We start from the raw sequence: 19,061 nt of genomic DNA, 5'->3' as shown, positions 1-19,061 counted from the left end.
TATTTATGAAGCATAGTAAATGTCAGAAATGAGTATCTAACAAGATATTGGTCAATATCTATTGAGGATCTTCAGTGTCAGGGCCAAAGTAGTTCTTGAAGGCATTACAAATAGTAGCATATCCTAGTGACAAAAAGGAAAGCCTTGTAAAGATCATGGTCAATATCAGAGTGGATACGATCTGTCAAGTAGGCATCAATTCATAGCACTTAATCAGATAGTCATTGAAATTGCTAATTAAGCCAAATACATTTATAAACCTAAAATCAACATTTTTGGAGCATTTCAGATCATTTTAACAGCAAAGCAACCAATTACAATACAGTGTAAGCACAAAAGAAAAGAGCAACCCAGTCATTAGAAATGTCTCTTATCAGAGACCAATGAATTAGAAATGCATGCACCTATACACAGGAACCACCAGGAAAGAATAACAAGAACTTTATTTTAAAAAATGGAGCATCAGCCTTGTTAAATATCTAAAAGTAAAATATCAGCAGCATACATAAATTTTATGATGATAAACCAATGCTTTTATTGTACATAACTACCTACTAAGGGGTATTACTCATCAACCTGTTTATGGAATCACCCTCATGAAAATACAATATTCTATATTTGCAGATGAAATGTGGATATGTAAAAATAATACCTAGTAATCTTTGATGTCTAATACATTCTAGATGTTATTAATTTTGTGCTGTTTTACTTCTATTATATTCAAATGACTACATTTGCATTATCTGATTCAATGCATAAAATATTTAGCTAGGACAGTATTTTTAAGATTTGTTTTTATTTTGTGCAATTAAAAATTGTTTTTGCACTTATGTATGCATCCTTTGTACATGCATATGTTTGTCAAAAGAGGGTAACAGAGTCCCTGAAACTGGAGGTACTGAAAGTTATGAGTCATTTTGTAGATGCCGAGAATTGAACCAGGTCCCCTGGAACAGCAACTAATGCTCTTAATAACTTAGCCATTTCTTCATCACCAAGCTATTTCTGCCTTTAAAACACATTAATTATGAAAATAGATTTTGTTGTATATCTAGTAGAAGCCTTTGTTTGTTTAGTTCTTCTCAACAAAGCACTTGCTCTCATGTTACTTTATTGTATAACACAAGCAATAAATTTATGCCTGTCATCCTTTGCAAAGAATTATTCTTAGGTACTGGTTTACTTAAAAGCTTAGCCAACCCTGCTCATAGGCACGTGCCTGTATATAACCCTTGGGACGTGTTAAAAAACAGGTGAATTTTGTGTGAGACAAGTTCTGTGACCTATTAGACAGGTTTAAGCAAGCCAGGTTTATATTATTGGTAACTAGCCTTAACAAACCAACACAAACAAACAAATCTCGAAAATCAAATGCAGAACAGAAGAAAGCATAGCATATTTTTTTTCAGTGTTCAGCACAAAGCAATCTCTTATTTGATCAATATGAACCAATCTGAACATCGCTTTGACCTGAGTTAAGTGATCATGTCACCTAGTCATGAAGAGACTAATAAATGTGTTTGTCTTTGCTAATGCCATTTGTTAGTGATTTAAGAATAATAGGTTAAAATAAATTATCACAAATAGGGTAAGAATGAACATCAGGTTAATACTCACACTTTAATTCTGATAGCTCTATTTCATTGGTAGTTTATACATATATACATACAGACACACTCACGCAAACACATGTGGAGGGGGTGTGTGGTGAGACTGTTTAATAATATATGAGGAACCTATGAAAGAAACACATGAAAAATCAGATTCTGGACTAAACCATTCCTTCTTATTTAGAAAACCCACTCAGTGTAGTAGGTGAGAAATCAGTGATGAACACGATACTTAGTACTTTTAGCACAGTGGAGGAAAGCTGAACGTCTCAAGTCAGGAGAAAATCATCTACATTTATAAAATTAAAGGTTTTCGACAAATTTTTGATTATAAATATAGTAAAAATATTTCATATGCAAATCACTACCTCAAAACAAAAGATAGAGAAGCCACGCCTTTTTAATTGTATGTGGTCAAGTTAGAAAATGTGGGTATTTCACTCTGTAAAGAATACTTTAATTAAACCTACCAACGATCTGAATTACTAGGCTTGCTTAAACTTGCTTCTGCTACAAAGGTTCATTTACTATAGTAACTAGTTCAAATGAAATGAAAAACATTTCAAATAGTCATCCTGAAGACATGGAAAATGAATCATATTATGTACACAGAAAAAAATAACTAAAAACACGTTTCCTCATTCTAACCTTCGTATCTTATTGAATCCTTCAATAATTAAGAGCATCTCTGCCTTACAAAAAATATTCATACTTCATTGGAGCTAGCATTTAAGATGTGTCATTTTTCCTTCTAAAGGGAGAAAAAATAAATTAAAGGAAGAAAAAATTGATTTAAAAAATAACTTTAGCCTATATGATCACATATTTTGGGGGAAAGCACATGCAGAAACGATGTGGGTTGCAAAGAGGCTCAGGTAAAAATAGTTGATTCCACTGAGAACTTGGCATCGCAGGTTTGCTCCTAATTGACCTAGTCATTAAGCAGATCTCAGCCCCCATCTGTCCCCGCTGCTCTTTTGTCATCGTCACATATATCTTCCTATTAGTGTAAAGGTTTTCATTTTCCTCCTGGGTAGGAGGCAGAGCATCTCTGAAGTGCTGTGGGCTGTTCCCAACTTCCTCAAGAAAGGAGAGAGCAGATAGCACAGTGCAGCTCCGTGGCAAGATGTCTGCCTCTGCTATCTTTTCATTTTAGCAGCTGGAGAAATATTGATACATATTAGTGCACAGGCGCACGTTCTCACTACGTAAAGGTTACTGCCATTGATTCCCTAGAGTGAAGGGGGCATTTTAAAATAATTTTTGCACTTCATTTAGCTGCTTTCATTGATTAGGCTTTATGAACTACATAGTTCTTCCTTCTGTGCATTCCTATGTGGAAAATTTTTATCTTATGGACTAACATGCATGGAATTTGACTTTTAAGTTATTAAATAGTTTAGATATGTATTTTTGAAATTTATGAATTAATTTTAAGAACACAGAGCATTGCATTGCTCACTGTAGAAACATACACATACATACATACATACATACATACATATATACATACCACCAGTCAACACACACACACACACACACACACACACACACACACACACATGCACACACACACACATTCAAGTCAGCAGTCTGGACTAAGCATGTAAGAAAATATCTTGGAAATAACTTGAGTAATAAATTCAATTATGTGTTCAAAAATAATTTTATTTTGGAAGTGATCAGCTATCATCAACGGCTTCATACACAGCAGACCTGGTAGTCTCATACCATATGGAACACTGTATATTTAAAGATGTACTATTCCCTACAGTAAACATACTTCTATTAAATTGCGTTAGAATTTTGTAGTGTATGCACCTTGAAAACAGCTATCTTTTCTTAGTGTTTAAAACACCAACGTGGCATACAACAAAATTCTTTAGTTAAAATGCTAACAAAAATCTTGACATAATCTAACATATTTTCCTAACTATTTCAAGGGTGTTTTTGCCTATCAGGTTTAAGATGTAATATTGTATGTTTGAAAATAAGGTTATATTGTAGTATTAAAATATTACTTCAAGGATATTTCATTGAATGATATCAATTATTTTTTCCATTTTAATATATTAATACCTAAAACTCTCTTGTAGGGATTTATTTTTTCTTAATGCAAGCTTATGAAAGTGCATAGACTTGCCAGCGTTATGTGGACCGGTCTCAGAAACAGTAACAAAACCTCTATGTCTTCAGAAAGATGTGTATAGAATTGATCTTTCTAGACGCTGTTGAAAACCTGTGATAATCCAATGTAAATGAACTGGTTTATTCATTATAACCCTCTCAGTATTGTGGCATATTGGGCTTTTTATGCTCTTTTTCTTAGCCCTGGAAGCCAGCCATAACTGTCGTTGGCTTCTCCAATGGTTGCTATAATAAAGTCTTTTGGATTTTCCTGGTAATAATCCTTCATGGATGCAAATCAAGATAGACCCAACTGCTCACTGAATTCTATTTAATAGTGAATTGTATTCTCGGGAAATCACAGCAGTTATTTCTCTTCTGAGGTAAAGATTTGATGTGGAAATGGTACTCAGTTATTTACATCATTGCACAGTCTCACCGCCATGGCTAAGAAAATTGCTCCATAAAATACTTGGTAATGTAAATGTGAGAATGAAAGTTATATATTGTATGATTTATTGAAATGATGGCTTGTAGGAACATGAGCATCTCTGTAAAGAAATCTAATACACATGTTGGCTAATATTCCAGTGATGCCTAGTGACAACGGATGCTGCAGCAATATCTGCAGAGCAGGTACCTGTCCAGATTTATGCCCTTGGCATTTCTAATCATGCACGGCCTGGCTGTGCAAATCTGAATTTGATGGAGGGAAACTTAAAATAAGCATTTATTTCTGAAGCACTTTTCTTTCACAGCAGATTCCATTCTATACATACATTGCTTTTACTTGTTTGCCCTTCATACACAATACACTTCGTGTCTTGACAAGAAATGGATCAGTCTCTTTGGAGTAGGATCTTTAATTGGATTCACAGCACAGGAAACCTTAGGTCAAAGTTCATGATAGGATGTGGAATCTGAGTCTAGTAACTACCCCGGTCAGCTTGGTTTGGCAGACAACAGAACTCAGGGCTGTACTAATAGTCTCTATGAATTGATTATTGAAATGTATTTGTTATTTTGTTTTCTACCAGAAATTAGAGCCTCTGAACGTATTCTTTTTTTTTTATTAACTTGAGTATTTCTTATATACATTTCGAGTGTTATTCCCTTTCCCGGTTTCCGGGCAAACATCCCCCTCCCCCCTCCCCTTCAAATGGGTGTTCCCCTCCCCACCCTCCCCCCATTGCCGCCCTCCCCCCCACAGTCTAGTTCACTGGGGGTTCAGTCTTAGCAGGACCCAGGGCTTCCCCTTCCACTGGTGCTCTTACTAAGATGTTCATTGCTACCTATGAGGTCAGAGTCCAGGGTCAGTCCATGTATAGTCTTTAGGTAGTGGCTTAGTCCCTGGAAGCTCTGGTTGCTTGACATTGTTGTACATATGGGGTCTCGAGCCCCTTCAAGCTCTTCCAGTTCTTTCTCTGATTCCTTCAATGGGGGTCCTATTCTCAGTTCAGTGGTTTGCTGCTGGCATTCGCCTCTGTATATGCTGTATTCTGGCTGTGTCTCTCAGGAGCGATCTACATCCGGCTCCTGTCGGTCTGCACTCTCTGAACGTATTCTTAAGAGTTGGTGACACTGTAAGGGATTGAGGGATTGAGTTAAGAAAAGTTAGAAAGAAGTATGGGAGAAGAAAAAAATGTCTATTTTTAGGATCAGAGACATTGTTGTGAGACTCTGTCTCCTAGTAACATTAGAAGCTGCTCTCACTAAAGCTCACCAACATGACTACCCAAACATGAGCTGAGTGAGGATTATTACACCAACGGCCGTGCCAAAATGGATGGAGGTAATCGAGCCCACGAGACTGAAACTCTACACAAAGAAAATAAACAACCAAGAACTGCTGAGAATGGGAGTGCTGCTCCTACCCAGAGGAGAGCACACCAATGGTCATACTGTGAACCCTGACAACGCACACAGAGGCAGTAGTATACAGACAGAATACCTCTGTTTAGGGATATTTATGTATATACATATATGCATGTGCTAACCATAAGTGAAAATAGAACTTATCAATTTGAATGTTGGGAGGGGTGTGGGAAATGTTTGGAGGGAGAAAGGGGAAGGGAGAAATGTAAATTATTATCTCAAAAAATTTTAAAGTCTCTTTAAATTAGAAGCATATTAAAATGATGAAGAAAATATATAGCTTAAAAACATGTTGGACTTTTGGGAATTTTTTTCCTTTTATTTTTCTTTCTGTCATCTCATTTTCAACATTGAGTTTGACTGAAACTTTCATTGGGTAATCTAGTATATCTGGTTTGAATGATTTGAATTAAAAAATAGGTTTTTAAGGATTAATCTTTTAAAGATTAAACTCGTTTTAATGATTAGGAATGGTCTTCAGTTGTAGGATACTCATCTGTCATACACATGGGTCCAGGTTTGATCCCCAGCACTGGCAAACAAAAACACTAGTGGCTATTCAAATGGAATGTTTCAAAGACTGAGGAATTTACACACAGAATGTAAAACTTTATAAAGTTATATTTTTGAACACAGAAAAAAATGTGCAACAGCAAGCCATGAAAATGTGTGTGTGTGTGTGTGTGTGTGTGTGTGTGCTACAAATAGATAATTTAAAAGACAAAAATGTAGTTTCTTCTTTTACAATATTCTTAAAATAAACCAAGCTATTGTTTTTTACAGTCGAATTCATGTGGCATATGGCTTATTTTCAAGTTCTTTCTATCCAGGAAATGCCTTACTTAACTAGAATATAAAAGAGCATGTAAGTAAAGCGGGTTAAGTTGGGGAAGGAATAGGTCTTCCACATACATTAGCAGACCAGTCTGCTGTTTATTAAATTTGCTGATTATCCACTAGTGCAGACAGCTGATTGAAATACAAAAAGATTCAGCAGTTATGCGGAAGTATGAAAACACATGCACATGGCTTCCCCTTCTGTGGATCTATCATCTGTCAAATTTCTCAAGAGTATACCATATTTTATAGGCTTGAAATAAAACATTATGAATACATACATACATAATGAAAAAAAGATATATGCTTTGAGGGAGCAGCATTGCCCAAAGTTAGCATTTTATTTCATGTAATTTAAATTACGGTCTTGAAAAAGGTATTCTATGTGTTAGCTGAATTCCACCTCTGAGCATATTGCTTATCTGTTTGGGTGAACATGAACAGGTTGAGGAGGGAAATAGTATTTTTTTAAGTTTTAGCAAGTGTCTGATATCCTTAGCCAAAGCACAACTGGTATTTTAAAAATGAATTAAAATGTATTAGCTATGAAGAGCGGGCAGAGAATTTCGAGTAAACGATGGAACGAACAGAATGTTATGATTTGTTCCCATTCTGCAGATCTATGAATAATCATTCCTTGAGGTTTGAAGATTATAAATAACAGGCCCGAGTAGAGATATTTATACTTTACAAAGGAAACCACCCATTTGGTTTTCATTTTCATTTGAGCAAACTCAAAATGGCTTTGAATGGCTTCTGCTCATTGTATCCAAGACCTAAGCCCTTTTCTACAAGTGTAATGTTTCCCAGTTGTGCGTGGATTCCTGTATTTATGTGGTTGAATTGACTCAGACTTGTTGTTTGACTTGGTTACACTACGGTAGCAGATGTTCAGAGGAAGTAAGTGATTAAGTAAGAGTGGGAAAAGTGAGAAACGTCAAAAGAAAAAGCTAACAGAAATTAAGCTCTAGGCATGAATGATTGGAGAATGACATACTGACAGGTTGCAAGTCTCAGCCTAATAAAGGTGACTGTTAGGACACATCAGCTGTCCTACAGCACGCTTTCAGACACACGCTTAGAGAAATGAAAATGAAATTTCTCAGGTGATATGTAACTGCATATCTTGAGCTAATAGAGAGATCTAGATGGTCTATGCCATTTGGAATAAAAACATAAGCAACAAAGCAACCCTCATTTTATAACCTTAATTATCAGTATATACACTATCAACGTTTGGATGATTATAAAATACTTGTTTTAATTTTATATTATATAATTTATAACACAATTATTTTCAAAATGATTTTGAAATATATTGGTAGGATGGCCAGTGTATGTATGTATGTATATATGTATGTAAGTATGTATGTTTATGTATGCATTTATTCAATATCAAACCTACTAACGTTAGTCTACATAAGATGAGGATGAACCCACCAGGCTGTCTCACTCACCATAGCATCTTAGCTACTAGGATATCACTTAGCTTATAAGGGATACTTAGTAAAGTTTGCTGAATCATGAATAAAGTAATACTTCCTAGATCTAGGTTTTTATCTACAATTTATATTTTTTATTTGCTTGAACTTGTGTTTATTTAGTCTAATGTGATTTGTGCCAATGGTGAATTTACTCAGAATTACTAATTACCATGAAATAGAGCATCTTTTGAAAGGATACAGATTTAATTCTAAGTATGTCCCCAACTTTTGATGAGGGCCCTATTTTACACTTAAAGACTGTTCTGGTATAACAACTAAATCCTTATCTTCTCTTTGTTACTTGACATAACTAAAATACATAAATTATATATGTATCTTTAGGTTTTAAGTACTGCTTCTGGATCTGCGGTATACCTGTATATACATATGTATGTTTTGTAATTGCACAGTTAGTTTCCAAAATCATGGATTTTGACTACCCTATTAAGTGGAGAAAGAATAATATAATTATTTTGCATTATTCCCTTCAAATATATGGGGCTGGAGTGATGGCTGAGTGGTTAAGAACACCCCTTATACTAGCAGAGAACTCAAATTCAATTCCTGGTGTCCACGTGCCAGTTCCGATTCCATCAGAAGTTCTGACATTCCTCCATGATCCTCTTGGGCACCAGGCATGCAATAGTGCACACACATATATGCAAGCAGAAGAACTAGTTTACAATAAAGATAAAACTAAATAATCAAAAATAAAAATTTTAAAATTTATTTGCTTTTAAAGTCAATATTTATTTGCGAAGTTTGGGACTAGATCCATCTTGAGACTACCACACTCCATGTGCAACTTACGTACTTCTTACACACTCTGATACTCATATATTTGCTTATTACAACGAGAAAGACCACAATTAAAGACTGCTATAAGATTTGGGACTCTTTTCATGTCTAAGGCAGGTAAAAGTTTGATTAGGTTTAAGCACTGCTTCTGCTGTCTGTGAAATTCTACACATGCTTCATTCTTTATTGTACAATAGTCCTAACAAATCTTTTAAAAGTTTTTTTTTCTTTCAAGCTTAAATGGGCTGGGGTGATGGGGGTTTTGAGAAAGATTTGCTAATGTCTGCATATAAAAATATTCTCTTTGTTTTCTTGCATCAGATTCTGGTTTAAAGTTCACTTGTCGTCACATTGAACTTCCTTACCCATGCCTCACTTCTACAATCGGCGTTTATTTTCTTACGTTTCCTCCTCTTCCTACTGCCTCCCTGTACTGTGTTGGCAATAGTTTGTTCTTTTAAAATATGCAGCTCACCCTCTTACGTCATCCTAAGTAATTGTGTCACGTGAACAAAGTATACAATCGATTCCAATCTTATCCTCTTCATTAGACCACCGAGTGTCTGGCAATGCCTTTCTTTCACTGCGGTAGCTTTGAAGGTCCATCACCTGCACATCTTTATATTTTTTTAAGCAACTCTTCTTTTAAGATTTGAAATAAATAACAACTCTTTAGCCTTGAATATTGCACTTCTGTCTTCTTTCATATACCCTCCTAGCATCTATCATCTGTCTTACTAGAATTTAGTCCCCATATACAAGGTTTATAGTGTTATGATTACTAATAAGCTTAATACTGAAGGTGCATAGACTGTAAGTTCTTAGATTCTGATGTCAAATTGTCACAATCCATGTCCATTTTCATGATTATATTGAGATTTATACTCTGAACTTACTCACTTATACATAAGAGAAGTCTTAAACTGTAATTTCCATTTCCTTCTTTCCAGAGTTTTCTCCTCTGCACTTTCAATGATCTGACTCTTTAACATTACAACACACTGAATGCAGAGTAGATAGATTACATCATTCTTGTACCAAAATAGTCATTAAGAGTTATGCAAAACATACAATATTGTCATGCATATTATGTCTTGAAATGTGCAAATGTTTCATAAATATCCCTCAGTATCACAATTCATCATGGTTATTTCAAACACACTTATAATTGCTCCACTTGCACTAATTTAATTTCAGAATATAGTGAATATTGTTGGCTACACACCAGATAAACACAAACTTTGTGTAATATTATTTCTGAAGTGTCAGGAGGCCCATGCATTTGACGCCTACTCGTTAGAGTATCACCTAGAACACTGAGTCATGAAGAAACATTAAAAAACCAAACTGAATTATCAAACATGATATACTCATAAGAAAGTATGAGGAAATAGAGAAGTTGAGTGTATAAGCAAGGTCTCAGACAATCTAATATTTACCTTTTAAAATAATACCAAGTATGGTAAGAAGAGAAAACACAACATTGAAATGTAATTGTTTTTTGGAAAAGAATAAGGTGATTATTTTCATTGAGTAAAATCTTATATGAATTAAAATGAATGAAGAAGCAAGCACGACTTACCATAATAAATGAACTATAAACAAGTACTTGAAAATTAGTTTTGTGTGAAGCAGAGTGAGCCATAATAGCTTACATGTACATTGCAAAAATTTTTCAAAAACATATGTCTAAAACATTAAACCTCGAAACTGAGTGAAACACTGTACCTTTTATTTCCTTTTACTGAAAGCAGGTTTTTTTCCGTAGAATATTTTGTGATTACTGTTTCCTTCCTATACTCCTCTCAGTTCCTCCCTGTGTGCCTTTTCAACTGGATGCACTGCCTGTCTCTTAGTAACAAACCAACAGGCAAATCACACATTTACCTATCTATCTATCTATCTATCTATCTATCTATCTATCTATCTATCTATCTATCTATTGATTCATTTAATATCCTGGTTGCAGCCCCTCTTCTCAATACCTCCTCACAAGGCTCTTTCCTTTATCCTTCCTCCCTTCACATCTGAGAAGGGGCAAACCCCCTAAGTATCACCTCTATTGGAACTTCAACTCAATGCAGAACTAAGCACATCCTTTCCCACATAGGCCAGACAAAATAGCCTACTTAGGGGAGCAGGAAACATAAGCAGGCAACAGAGTCAGGGTCAGTTTCACTCCAGTTCCTGGGGGACCAGCACAAGCCCTAGCTGCACATTTATTATTTATGTGCAGGAACTCTAAGTCCAACCCTTATATGCCCTTTGATTGGTGGTTCAGCTCTGGGAACGTCCAGTGGTCCACATTAGTTGACTCTGTTGGTTGTTTTGTGGAATCCCTATCCCTAAATCTTCCACAAGAGTTCCTGAGCTCCATCTAATCTTTCACTGTGTGTCTCCATCTGTTTCAGTCAGCTATTGGGTGGAGCCTCTCAGAGAACTGTTATGCTATGCTCCTGCCTGTAAATCCAGGCTAACAGATACACATTTATTCCCAGCACTCCAGAGCCAGAGCCAGGAGAATCTCTGAGTTCAAGACCAGTCTAATCTACATAGTAATCTCCAGGACACCCAGGAATATATAGAGGTAGAGAAATCCTATTTCAACAAGCAAACAAACAAAAACAAAACAAAAGAACAGGCTTCTGAGAGATAATATTAAAATATAATAATATAATCAATATAATAAGAAAAACAGAAAGTAAATATTGGACTGAGACAAAGCAGACGGATAAGAATTTAAGAGAAGGTACAGGAAACAGACCTACCTGTGTGCACACTCAGGAGTCCCATAAAAAACACTGAACAGGAAGGCATAATACACATGCAAAGGACCTGGTGCAGACCTATGCACCAGGTGTAGAGGTTTAGTTGAGTTGGATCTTCATATATTAATAAACACAATATTGAAGAAAATTTTATCATAATAATTCTCAGATATGAACATGCTAGAACTCCAATTGTTATAATGAAAATTAAACTTGAGGAAATCATGCACAACTTTAAAGAAAATTGATTCAAAACTTTTTAGTATTATAACAGGGAATTGTGGTTTTTTTTCTGGAGTCAATTTTTAGCAACATATTGCTAACATTAATACATAACACGTTCAGTTTTCATGTATGTGCATAAATGTATTTTCCATATCTATATAGTAACCTCAAATCTAATTATAATCCAATATAGTAATAGTGGGTAAGGATCCCACTTAAATAAGACAATGCTTCTAATATCATTAGAGTACAATTGTTTTATTAAATTATTTTTATGAATTTGACTGAGTAAGATTAAATATGTATAGATTTTTGTTGGCATTAAACTTTGCAATTTATTTCTTGAAAGCTCAGGTCCCTGATGTACAATATCTCAGAACTGTAGCAATGCCATTAACCTTTTCCTAAAAACTGAGCTAAAAATAGTATTATAATCTACAATTCTTTTGTCTCCTTCAGAATTTTTATTGGTTTTAAACAAGCTTCAAATGGTACAGAAATAATGATCTTTTACTTTATATTTATTTTTGACATAAGTTTCTTCTAAAGGATTTCAGTAATTCAATACTGTGCAATAACTTTTTCTGAGGCTTAATAATTACATGTTTTGTTATGTAAAATGGTGTTTATTCCTTCAAAAAGTTCAAGTCTGCAAATGTCATTCAGTGACAAACCAGTCTCTAGTATTCTTCTAAGCAACCCACTGTCACACCCCTGACTCACTGTCCTACCCTTTAGAAACGTCCCAAGGCTCTTTCTCTCTCTAGTGACATTCCTTGTCACTAAAGACAGCTCATAATCTCACTGACAGAGTGAATGACAGCGGTCAGTCCAGTCTCTTAACTCTCTAGCCCTATAACTCAATAGACACTAGCATTATTTCTTAAGACATTAAGACAATTTTTAAAAAATATTATTCAGCAACTATTACGAAGGCATAAGACAAAAAAAAGTCCCAAAATATCTCATTGCCTAAAGCATGCTCTAATACAAAGAACACACTGGGTAGTTTAATGTGTGGTGACCAATTGCTTGGGAGTTTCGGTCAGACCCAGAGCTGAAACAGCTCTTTTCCAATTCTTGCAGGAAGTTTATTTTACAGGCTTGATCCCCAGAAGGATAAGGAAATTAATACTTAGAACCTGTAAGTCTTTCCTGGATATCTTTATTTCAGATATGCCAGGCTCTTAGGTAGGATTGAGAGAATTAAACAGAGTACAGGTCTCCCAGAGACTAAAACATATCCTTATCACATCATATTCAGTATGCCTTCTTACAATCCACCCATACCCCCAGTGCTTTTCCAATGAAAAAGTCCATAATGGCTGAGAGAATGTGTGTAAGCTTCTTTGACTGCGAAGTGTTTTTCTTTTCAATCCAACCCTTCGTCCTTGCTCTGCTCAATATTTGGAAGGCAGATCAGTGTGTGGAATAGGAATCTCTTTTCTTTGAACACCTTAGCCACCTTTGATGCATTATCAGTAGTTTTCCAGCCACCAGAAAAGTAACATCCATGTTCTGTTATTCTCTGAAAGTTCACCAGGGTCTTCCTGTGCTTAACTGATGAAATTACACAGCAGCCAGTGACAATATTTAACAAATATGATTCTTGATCCCAAGGCCATACATTTTTCTGCCTTTAGAAGCTGTAAGAGTCAGACTCTTGGGCTTTTCCACACTGTTCTCTGGACTACTATATTTTGTGAGAGCAGATCCCCAACATTCTCACAAAGTCAACAGAAACTCTTTACTGTCAGTCCTTCTTTAAAACAACAACATATACTCTGAGTTCTGCATTCATAAGACGGAAATCCCATCCTGTTCCTTTGTTGCCACATGAAAGCTAGTTTGTACCATCCTGTTCTTCGTGTAGCCATGTGAATCTAGCTTCATGAGCAAATTTCTACTGGGAGTGCCTCGTGAATGGCAAAGACTTTTTCATTAGCTTGATCCCTACCTGCCTTTTAAATATGCCATTTTTGTGTCTTTTGCTCAAGAATCTTCCACACTACATAACTGTTTATGAAAATTGTTTTACATGACTTGATAAATTGTGACAAAAGTTTTCCTATGTTTCGGTGCATATGCACTTACCAAGGACACTTTCTTATTCCTCACAATGCAGTAAGTCTCAAATATACTGTACACACTATATTAATCCACCCATCCTTAGACCAAACATATTTAGTTACCTATTAAAAACTTTAGTATATTAGGGATTTGCATGCAAAAAATAGTCTCTTTCACCATGTTAAGTATAACTATCTGGCTGCAAATTCAGAGTGTGTGGATTCTACATGTTTTATCCTGGCTTGCAAGATTCCCACATTTGATTCATCCAAAGATAAATGCTGATCCTAAAATAATCGCTTTGGAGTACTTAAATTTATGAATAAATTGGTTTAATTTAAAATATGTAGGCTATAATTTTGGAGAGGAATTTAAACTTTAAAATGTTTCGTGTAGCATTTTGAAGTTAAATACCCAACAGTTAAAGGCAAGAAACATGACCAAACTTCATAAAAAGGACATGTCCCATCAGGTAATTGAGTTTTTAATGTGGAGATATTTTTTTAATTCAACAAGCCTACATGGTACTTATACCTCCAGAATTCTGTGATGTTAATCTTTTATGATAGCAATTAGTTTCCAGGATTTCTCAATGTACAAACTGACTAAGTTTATTGCCTAAGCTTTACGTGGTTCCCATTAAACAGACAGGAAGGTTAATCAGAAGTTTGTCAGAGCCAAAGGATGTTGAGAAACTGGAATCTTTTGAGATATATTGTCTAAACAGAATCATGGAAAGACGGAAAAGGATTACTAAATTCCAAACCTCAAAGGTTTTTCTGATAGCTGCTTTCCTAAACATTGGGATTAAAAGTTGAAAATACTTTTAGAAACAGGAATGCAAACACATACCTAGACAAATCCTTATCTTTACAGAGAACTTCAACAATGCTGCAGCCTTTGGTAATAAATACACTAAGAAACATATTTCTGTGAAGAGTCAACAGGTTTTTTTATACAAAAAAAATTAACTGCTATTTTTTAATTCTTGGGACATTTGTATATCTAGTTTTAAATTTTACATTCCTGTCATAAATAAGTTTAAATATGAGAGTTAACTTCTACAATGTCTAAAATTTCTGTAAATAAACAACTTAAAAGAAACACTTCAAATGAATATTTTGAATCTGAATATAAATACAAGAAGTCAAAGACTTCTTTAAAAACCAAATACAAAAATCTTACATGGAACAGGCCTTACAATTCACATGTGGTTTTATTTCATATATTAGTATTAAAATAATTCTTACTAAAATGCAAATAATATTTCAACTCTTTATTAAACATTTCTTTTTATTTTTTGTATAATTCTATTTGTTTAAGATGTCATATGCAGTCATGACAAAAGCATGCATATATATATATATAATTAAACATGAATATTTTTACAAATTTTATAAGTAGGATCTCACATTTTGTGGACTCCTGCTAAGTTAAATACCTTTTCCTTTAATTTAAGGGAGGGCGTTTTGATGGAGATGTTGTATAGCCTTGGGAGAACATGGCAGGCACGATCAGTTTGTGTCATTACATAGCAACTGGATAGTGCAGCAGGAGGAAGCATCAGAACAGTGAGAATTGGAAGCAACTGTGTTAGGGTTTCTTATTAGTCTTGCCCTATTACGCTTTTCTTTTAAAAGCTATGCTCAGGTCCTAAAGTCTTTCATTAAGCTACTCTGTTCAGTTAAAATGTGATAATTTAACTCATGTCTAGTGGGCCAACAGTATCCTTGGAGAATTACAGTTGCAAGTTTAGTGATAGTCATCCTTCAAAAGACTTTGGTAGACCTCCATGGTGGCATATGCCTTTAATCCCAATATGCTGGAGGCAGAGGCAGGCAGATTTCTGAATTTGAGGCCAGCCTAGTTTACAGAGTTCCAGAATAGCCAGGACTACAGAGTGAATCCTGTAAGAAGAGAAAGAAGGAAGGAAGGAAAGATAGAAAGGAAAGAAGGGAGGAAGGAAGGAAGAAAGTAAACAGACGAACCTAGTTTGTTTCCATTATTTTTGAGATTTATATTTTTTAAGAAAAGAAAGTAGAAACTACTCTTTGGAGAAGGTTTTGTTGACACAGTCTGGATGGACACCATGGTGCAGCACCTGCTGATTTTCCCCTTACATATTTCACCATCTCCCTTCCCCAGGTGTTGCTGCCATCACTACCTTTCCCTTTCTTCCCTTTCCTCATGGCAAGACGCATGGAAGAAGAGTGCTGTTAAGGCCTCTCCATTAATCAACAGGTATGGCGGTCCTCAGCTGCCCCTCTCTTAGCTTTCCACTGCTGGTCTAGCTATCACTTTCAAACATAGAAGACATGATTATCCACTACACAGAGCTTAAAAGTAAGAAAGGACCCAGTTTCTCTATATTTTCCACATGTGACACATTGCTGTCTTTCCTCCAATCTGTAGAACTTTCCCTCTTGTATGTAGCATATAGAAAAATTAATGATACAGTTCTCAAAAAGGTGTTATATCCAACCAATTGAAAAGAGATGAACTTGTATTTATCACTATGTCACTTTCAGCCTTCTATAAATACTTATTGATACAATGCTTAGAAAGAGCTCTCAGAGACTGAACCACCAACCAAAGAGCATACAAGGGCTAGATCAACACCCCTCACTCTCAACATATTTGTAGCAGATGTGCAGCTCAGACTTCAGGAAGGTCCAGAACAAGTGGAGCAGGCGCAATCCCAAAAGTTGCTGGAGAATGTTTTTCTAGCTGGGCTGCCTTGTCTGGCCTCAGTGGGACGAAATGCCTAACCCTACAGAGACTTGATGATCCAGGTGGGCAGCTACTCAAGGAGAGAACTACACCCTCTAAGAGGAGAGTGGGATTAGGGGGATAGGAAAAGGACTATTGGAGGGGGGACCAGGAATAGGAGAAGTGATCTTAAAATAAAAATTTTTTGTGGATTTTAATTAAGAATTTAGTCTTCTTTGCATTTTAGAAGCATTGTACAAAATGATACATTAGTTGCAATGCCTATCACTGAGTTATAAAACTTAGGTGTAAGCCAGTTCATATATATCTGGATTTAAATCCAAACTGCCAATCTGATGTTAAACACAATGCATGGCAATTACTCTTGGAAATACTTTTGCCTTGTCAATTTGTCTGGTGGTATTTGAGGAAGATGGAAGAGACTAGTGTGTTCAAGTATCTCAAGATACCCTTAATTCAGAATATTACATTTTGAAAGGAACTGGGCCCTCAGGGCACAGTCTAGCAGTCATGACTAATAAAACATAAATTCATAGTCATCCACGGACAACCTCCGTCCTCTTGATTTCCCCTTCCACTGGTGGAACCAGTCTTTCTGGCTCCTGCAGGGACTTGCTGCAGAGGTCCTAAGGCTCCACATGTAGTCCTGTGACTTTCTCTGGCTCTTTGAGGCATATGACTACAATCCTGCCTTTGGGCTAGGAAGAGTGTTGGCAGATGTCTTTAAACAAAACTAAGTGTGCCTGTAAGTGTGACTGTGTGGGAGAACTATGTGTGCAGTCCTCAGAACAGATGAGTATTAAAATAGCTTTTACTTATATATGTTTAACTGCAGTTCAAAGACAATAAAGAATTGTTTTACTGTATCTAAGTAAGTTGAAATGTCATCAAACCTGAAAAGGCAATGAATCTCAGACAAGGTGATTAATCTTTAATTAATCTTTAATTAACATACAACTTCCTATCAAATGATCACTGCTTCAGAAGGCTTTATTTTTATGTTTAATACAACCAATTCTCCTGCCATCACATCTGACTCAACACAGTCAGTTGTTCATGCCCACAGGTTTTTGTGTAGTTGTGCTACATACACAGAATATTTCACCAATGCCTGTTTGAACGTGTAGTTACAGCCTAATTAGAGGTTCCTCTGTCAGAATTTTGGGCTTTATTTTCTTACAAATTTATCTACATCAATGTATTATTTCCAAAAATGTTGATCTGTGTATAATAGATCTGAGCCCTGAGGACTGCTGATGCCTAATGTAGAAAGCTCACTCAGTACTGTCTTGAGTGAAATGGATCTTGTGTAGGTCCTTCTGCATCCCATGCCATGTAGATACTCACAGTGACCTCACGATTTATAGAGGAGCAGCTGCACATAGCTTTTGATGTATGCATCTTTAGTGTGCATTTGAGTGAATCTTTACAGAGCACTCATTTTTGACCCCCACATAAAGATGAAATTTTATCTTCGCTTCCATTTTTATTTTTATATATTACTATTTCTTTTATATTCCTTATAGCTTGTGGCTTTGGGGTATTATTAATCCCTGAGGTTATTTAATATAATATTCCCAGAGGAACGATCCATATATTCCTTCATATTTAAATTTAAAATTTAAAATTTAAGATTTTCACACACTAATTGATTATTCATTTCCACAAAATATACTAAATAGGATAATTGAAAAGAAACCAACATTTTTACAGCCTAAGAATAAAAAAAGGTCAAGAAAGGTGTTTAATAAATTTGAAAAGTACAAATCACAAACATTGTACCTGATTTATGTGAAAATCAATAGAATGCATGTTACCAGTATAAAAGTAAACTTATAGATATATTCTCTTTTTAAGAAAGAGAATAGATCTAAAATTTAGATTCAGATACCAAAGTAAGCAGAGAAAAATTTCTTGGATAAAAAGAATGGGAGATTTTAAAAAGTTTAAAGTAATTTTTAAAATGAAGGAAATATTGCTGGAAAATGGATACTGAACAAACTTTAAAATAATATGCAATAACACTGTGTAATGAAAATCAACACGACCAGAAAAAGAATTTCTTTTTATTTATTTATGAATTTATTTATGAATTGGCTCTTCCTCTATAGAAAAGCCTTCATGCTAATGTGGCTGTGACAGATTCCTGAGCATCCTAGGATGTATTAATTTAAGTATATCATATTCTTATTTTTTTAGTATGTCATATTCTTTAATAAGTCCTTTTGTGGCAACAGTACTTCTCGGTATTGGTAGGGCCAAATGCATTGATTTTGAGCTATGTATGTTCAATGAAAAAGGTAGTTCCCTGAGAGCAGAGTTGAAATAGGACTTGATGGAGAAGTAATGCCCATGTCAAAATATTCCACCTGACCAAGAAGTCCAAAACGAATGAGTTGATCAGTTCATATCTAGAGATGTACAGCTTGGGTTGAGCCTTTTTTTTAATGTGGACTGACTCGTGCATGGAATACATGATCTTTTGTTTTTGTTTTATTACTCCCAGAATTTTAAAAGTGAAGAGCTTGATCAATGGT

The 19,061-nt window shown here is 35.2% G+C and overlaps 1 protein-coding gene across 6 annotated transcripts in view; it reads left to right on the top strand.

Annotated features, from left to right (window-relative positions):
- The window catches only part of Pcdh7 (protocadherin 7), a 427,066-nt gene that overhangs the window by 220,243 nt on the left and 187,762 nt on the right, over positions 1-19,061 (top strand). The window contains exon 3 of one of the 6 annotated variants that reach the window (XM_087583795.1): positions 15,940-16,035. Coding sequence (XP_087439921.1) covers positions 15,940-16,028 — 89 coding nt within the window. The 3' untranslated portion in view covers positions 16,029-16,035. 6 annotated transcript variants of the gene reach the window in all.

The sequence above is a fragment of the Rattus norvegicus genome, chromosome 14, assembly GCF_021556685.1.
Source record: "Rattus norvegicus strain SHRSP/BbbUtx chromosome 14, alternate assembly SHRSP_T2T, whole genome shotgun sequence".
Taxonomy (NCBI): domain Eukaryota; kingdom Metazoa; phylum Chordata; class Mammalia; order Rodentia; family Muridae; genus Rattus; species Rattus norvegicus.
Note: the sequence above shows the minus strand (reverse complement) of the source record. Positions and strands in the feature narration are given on the sequence as shown.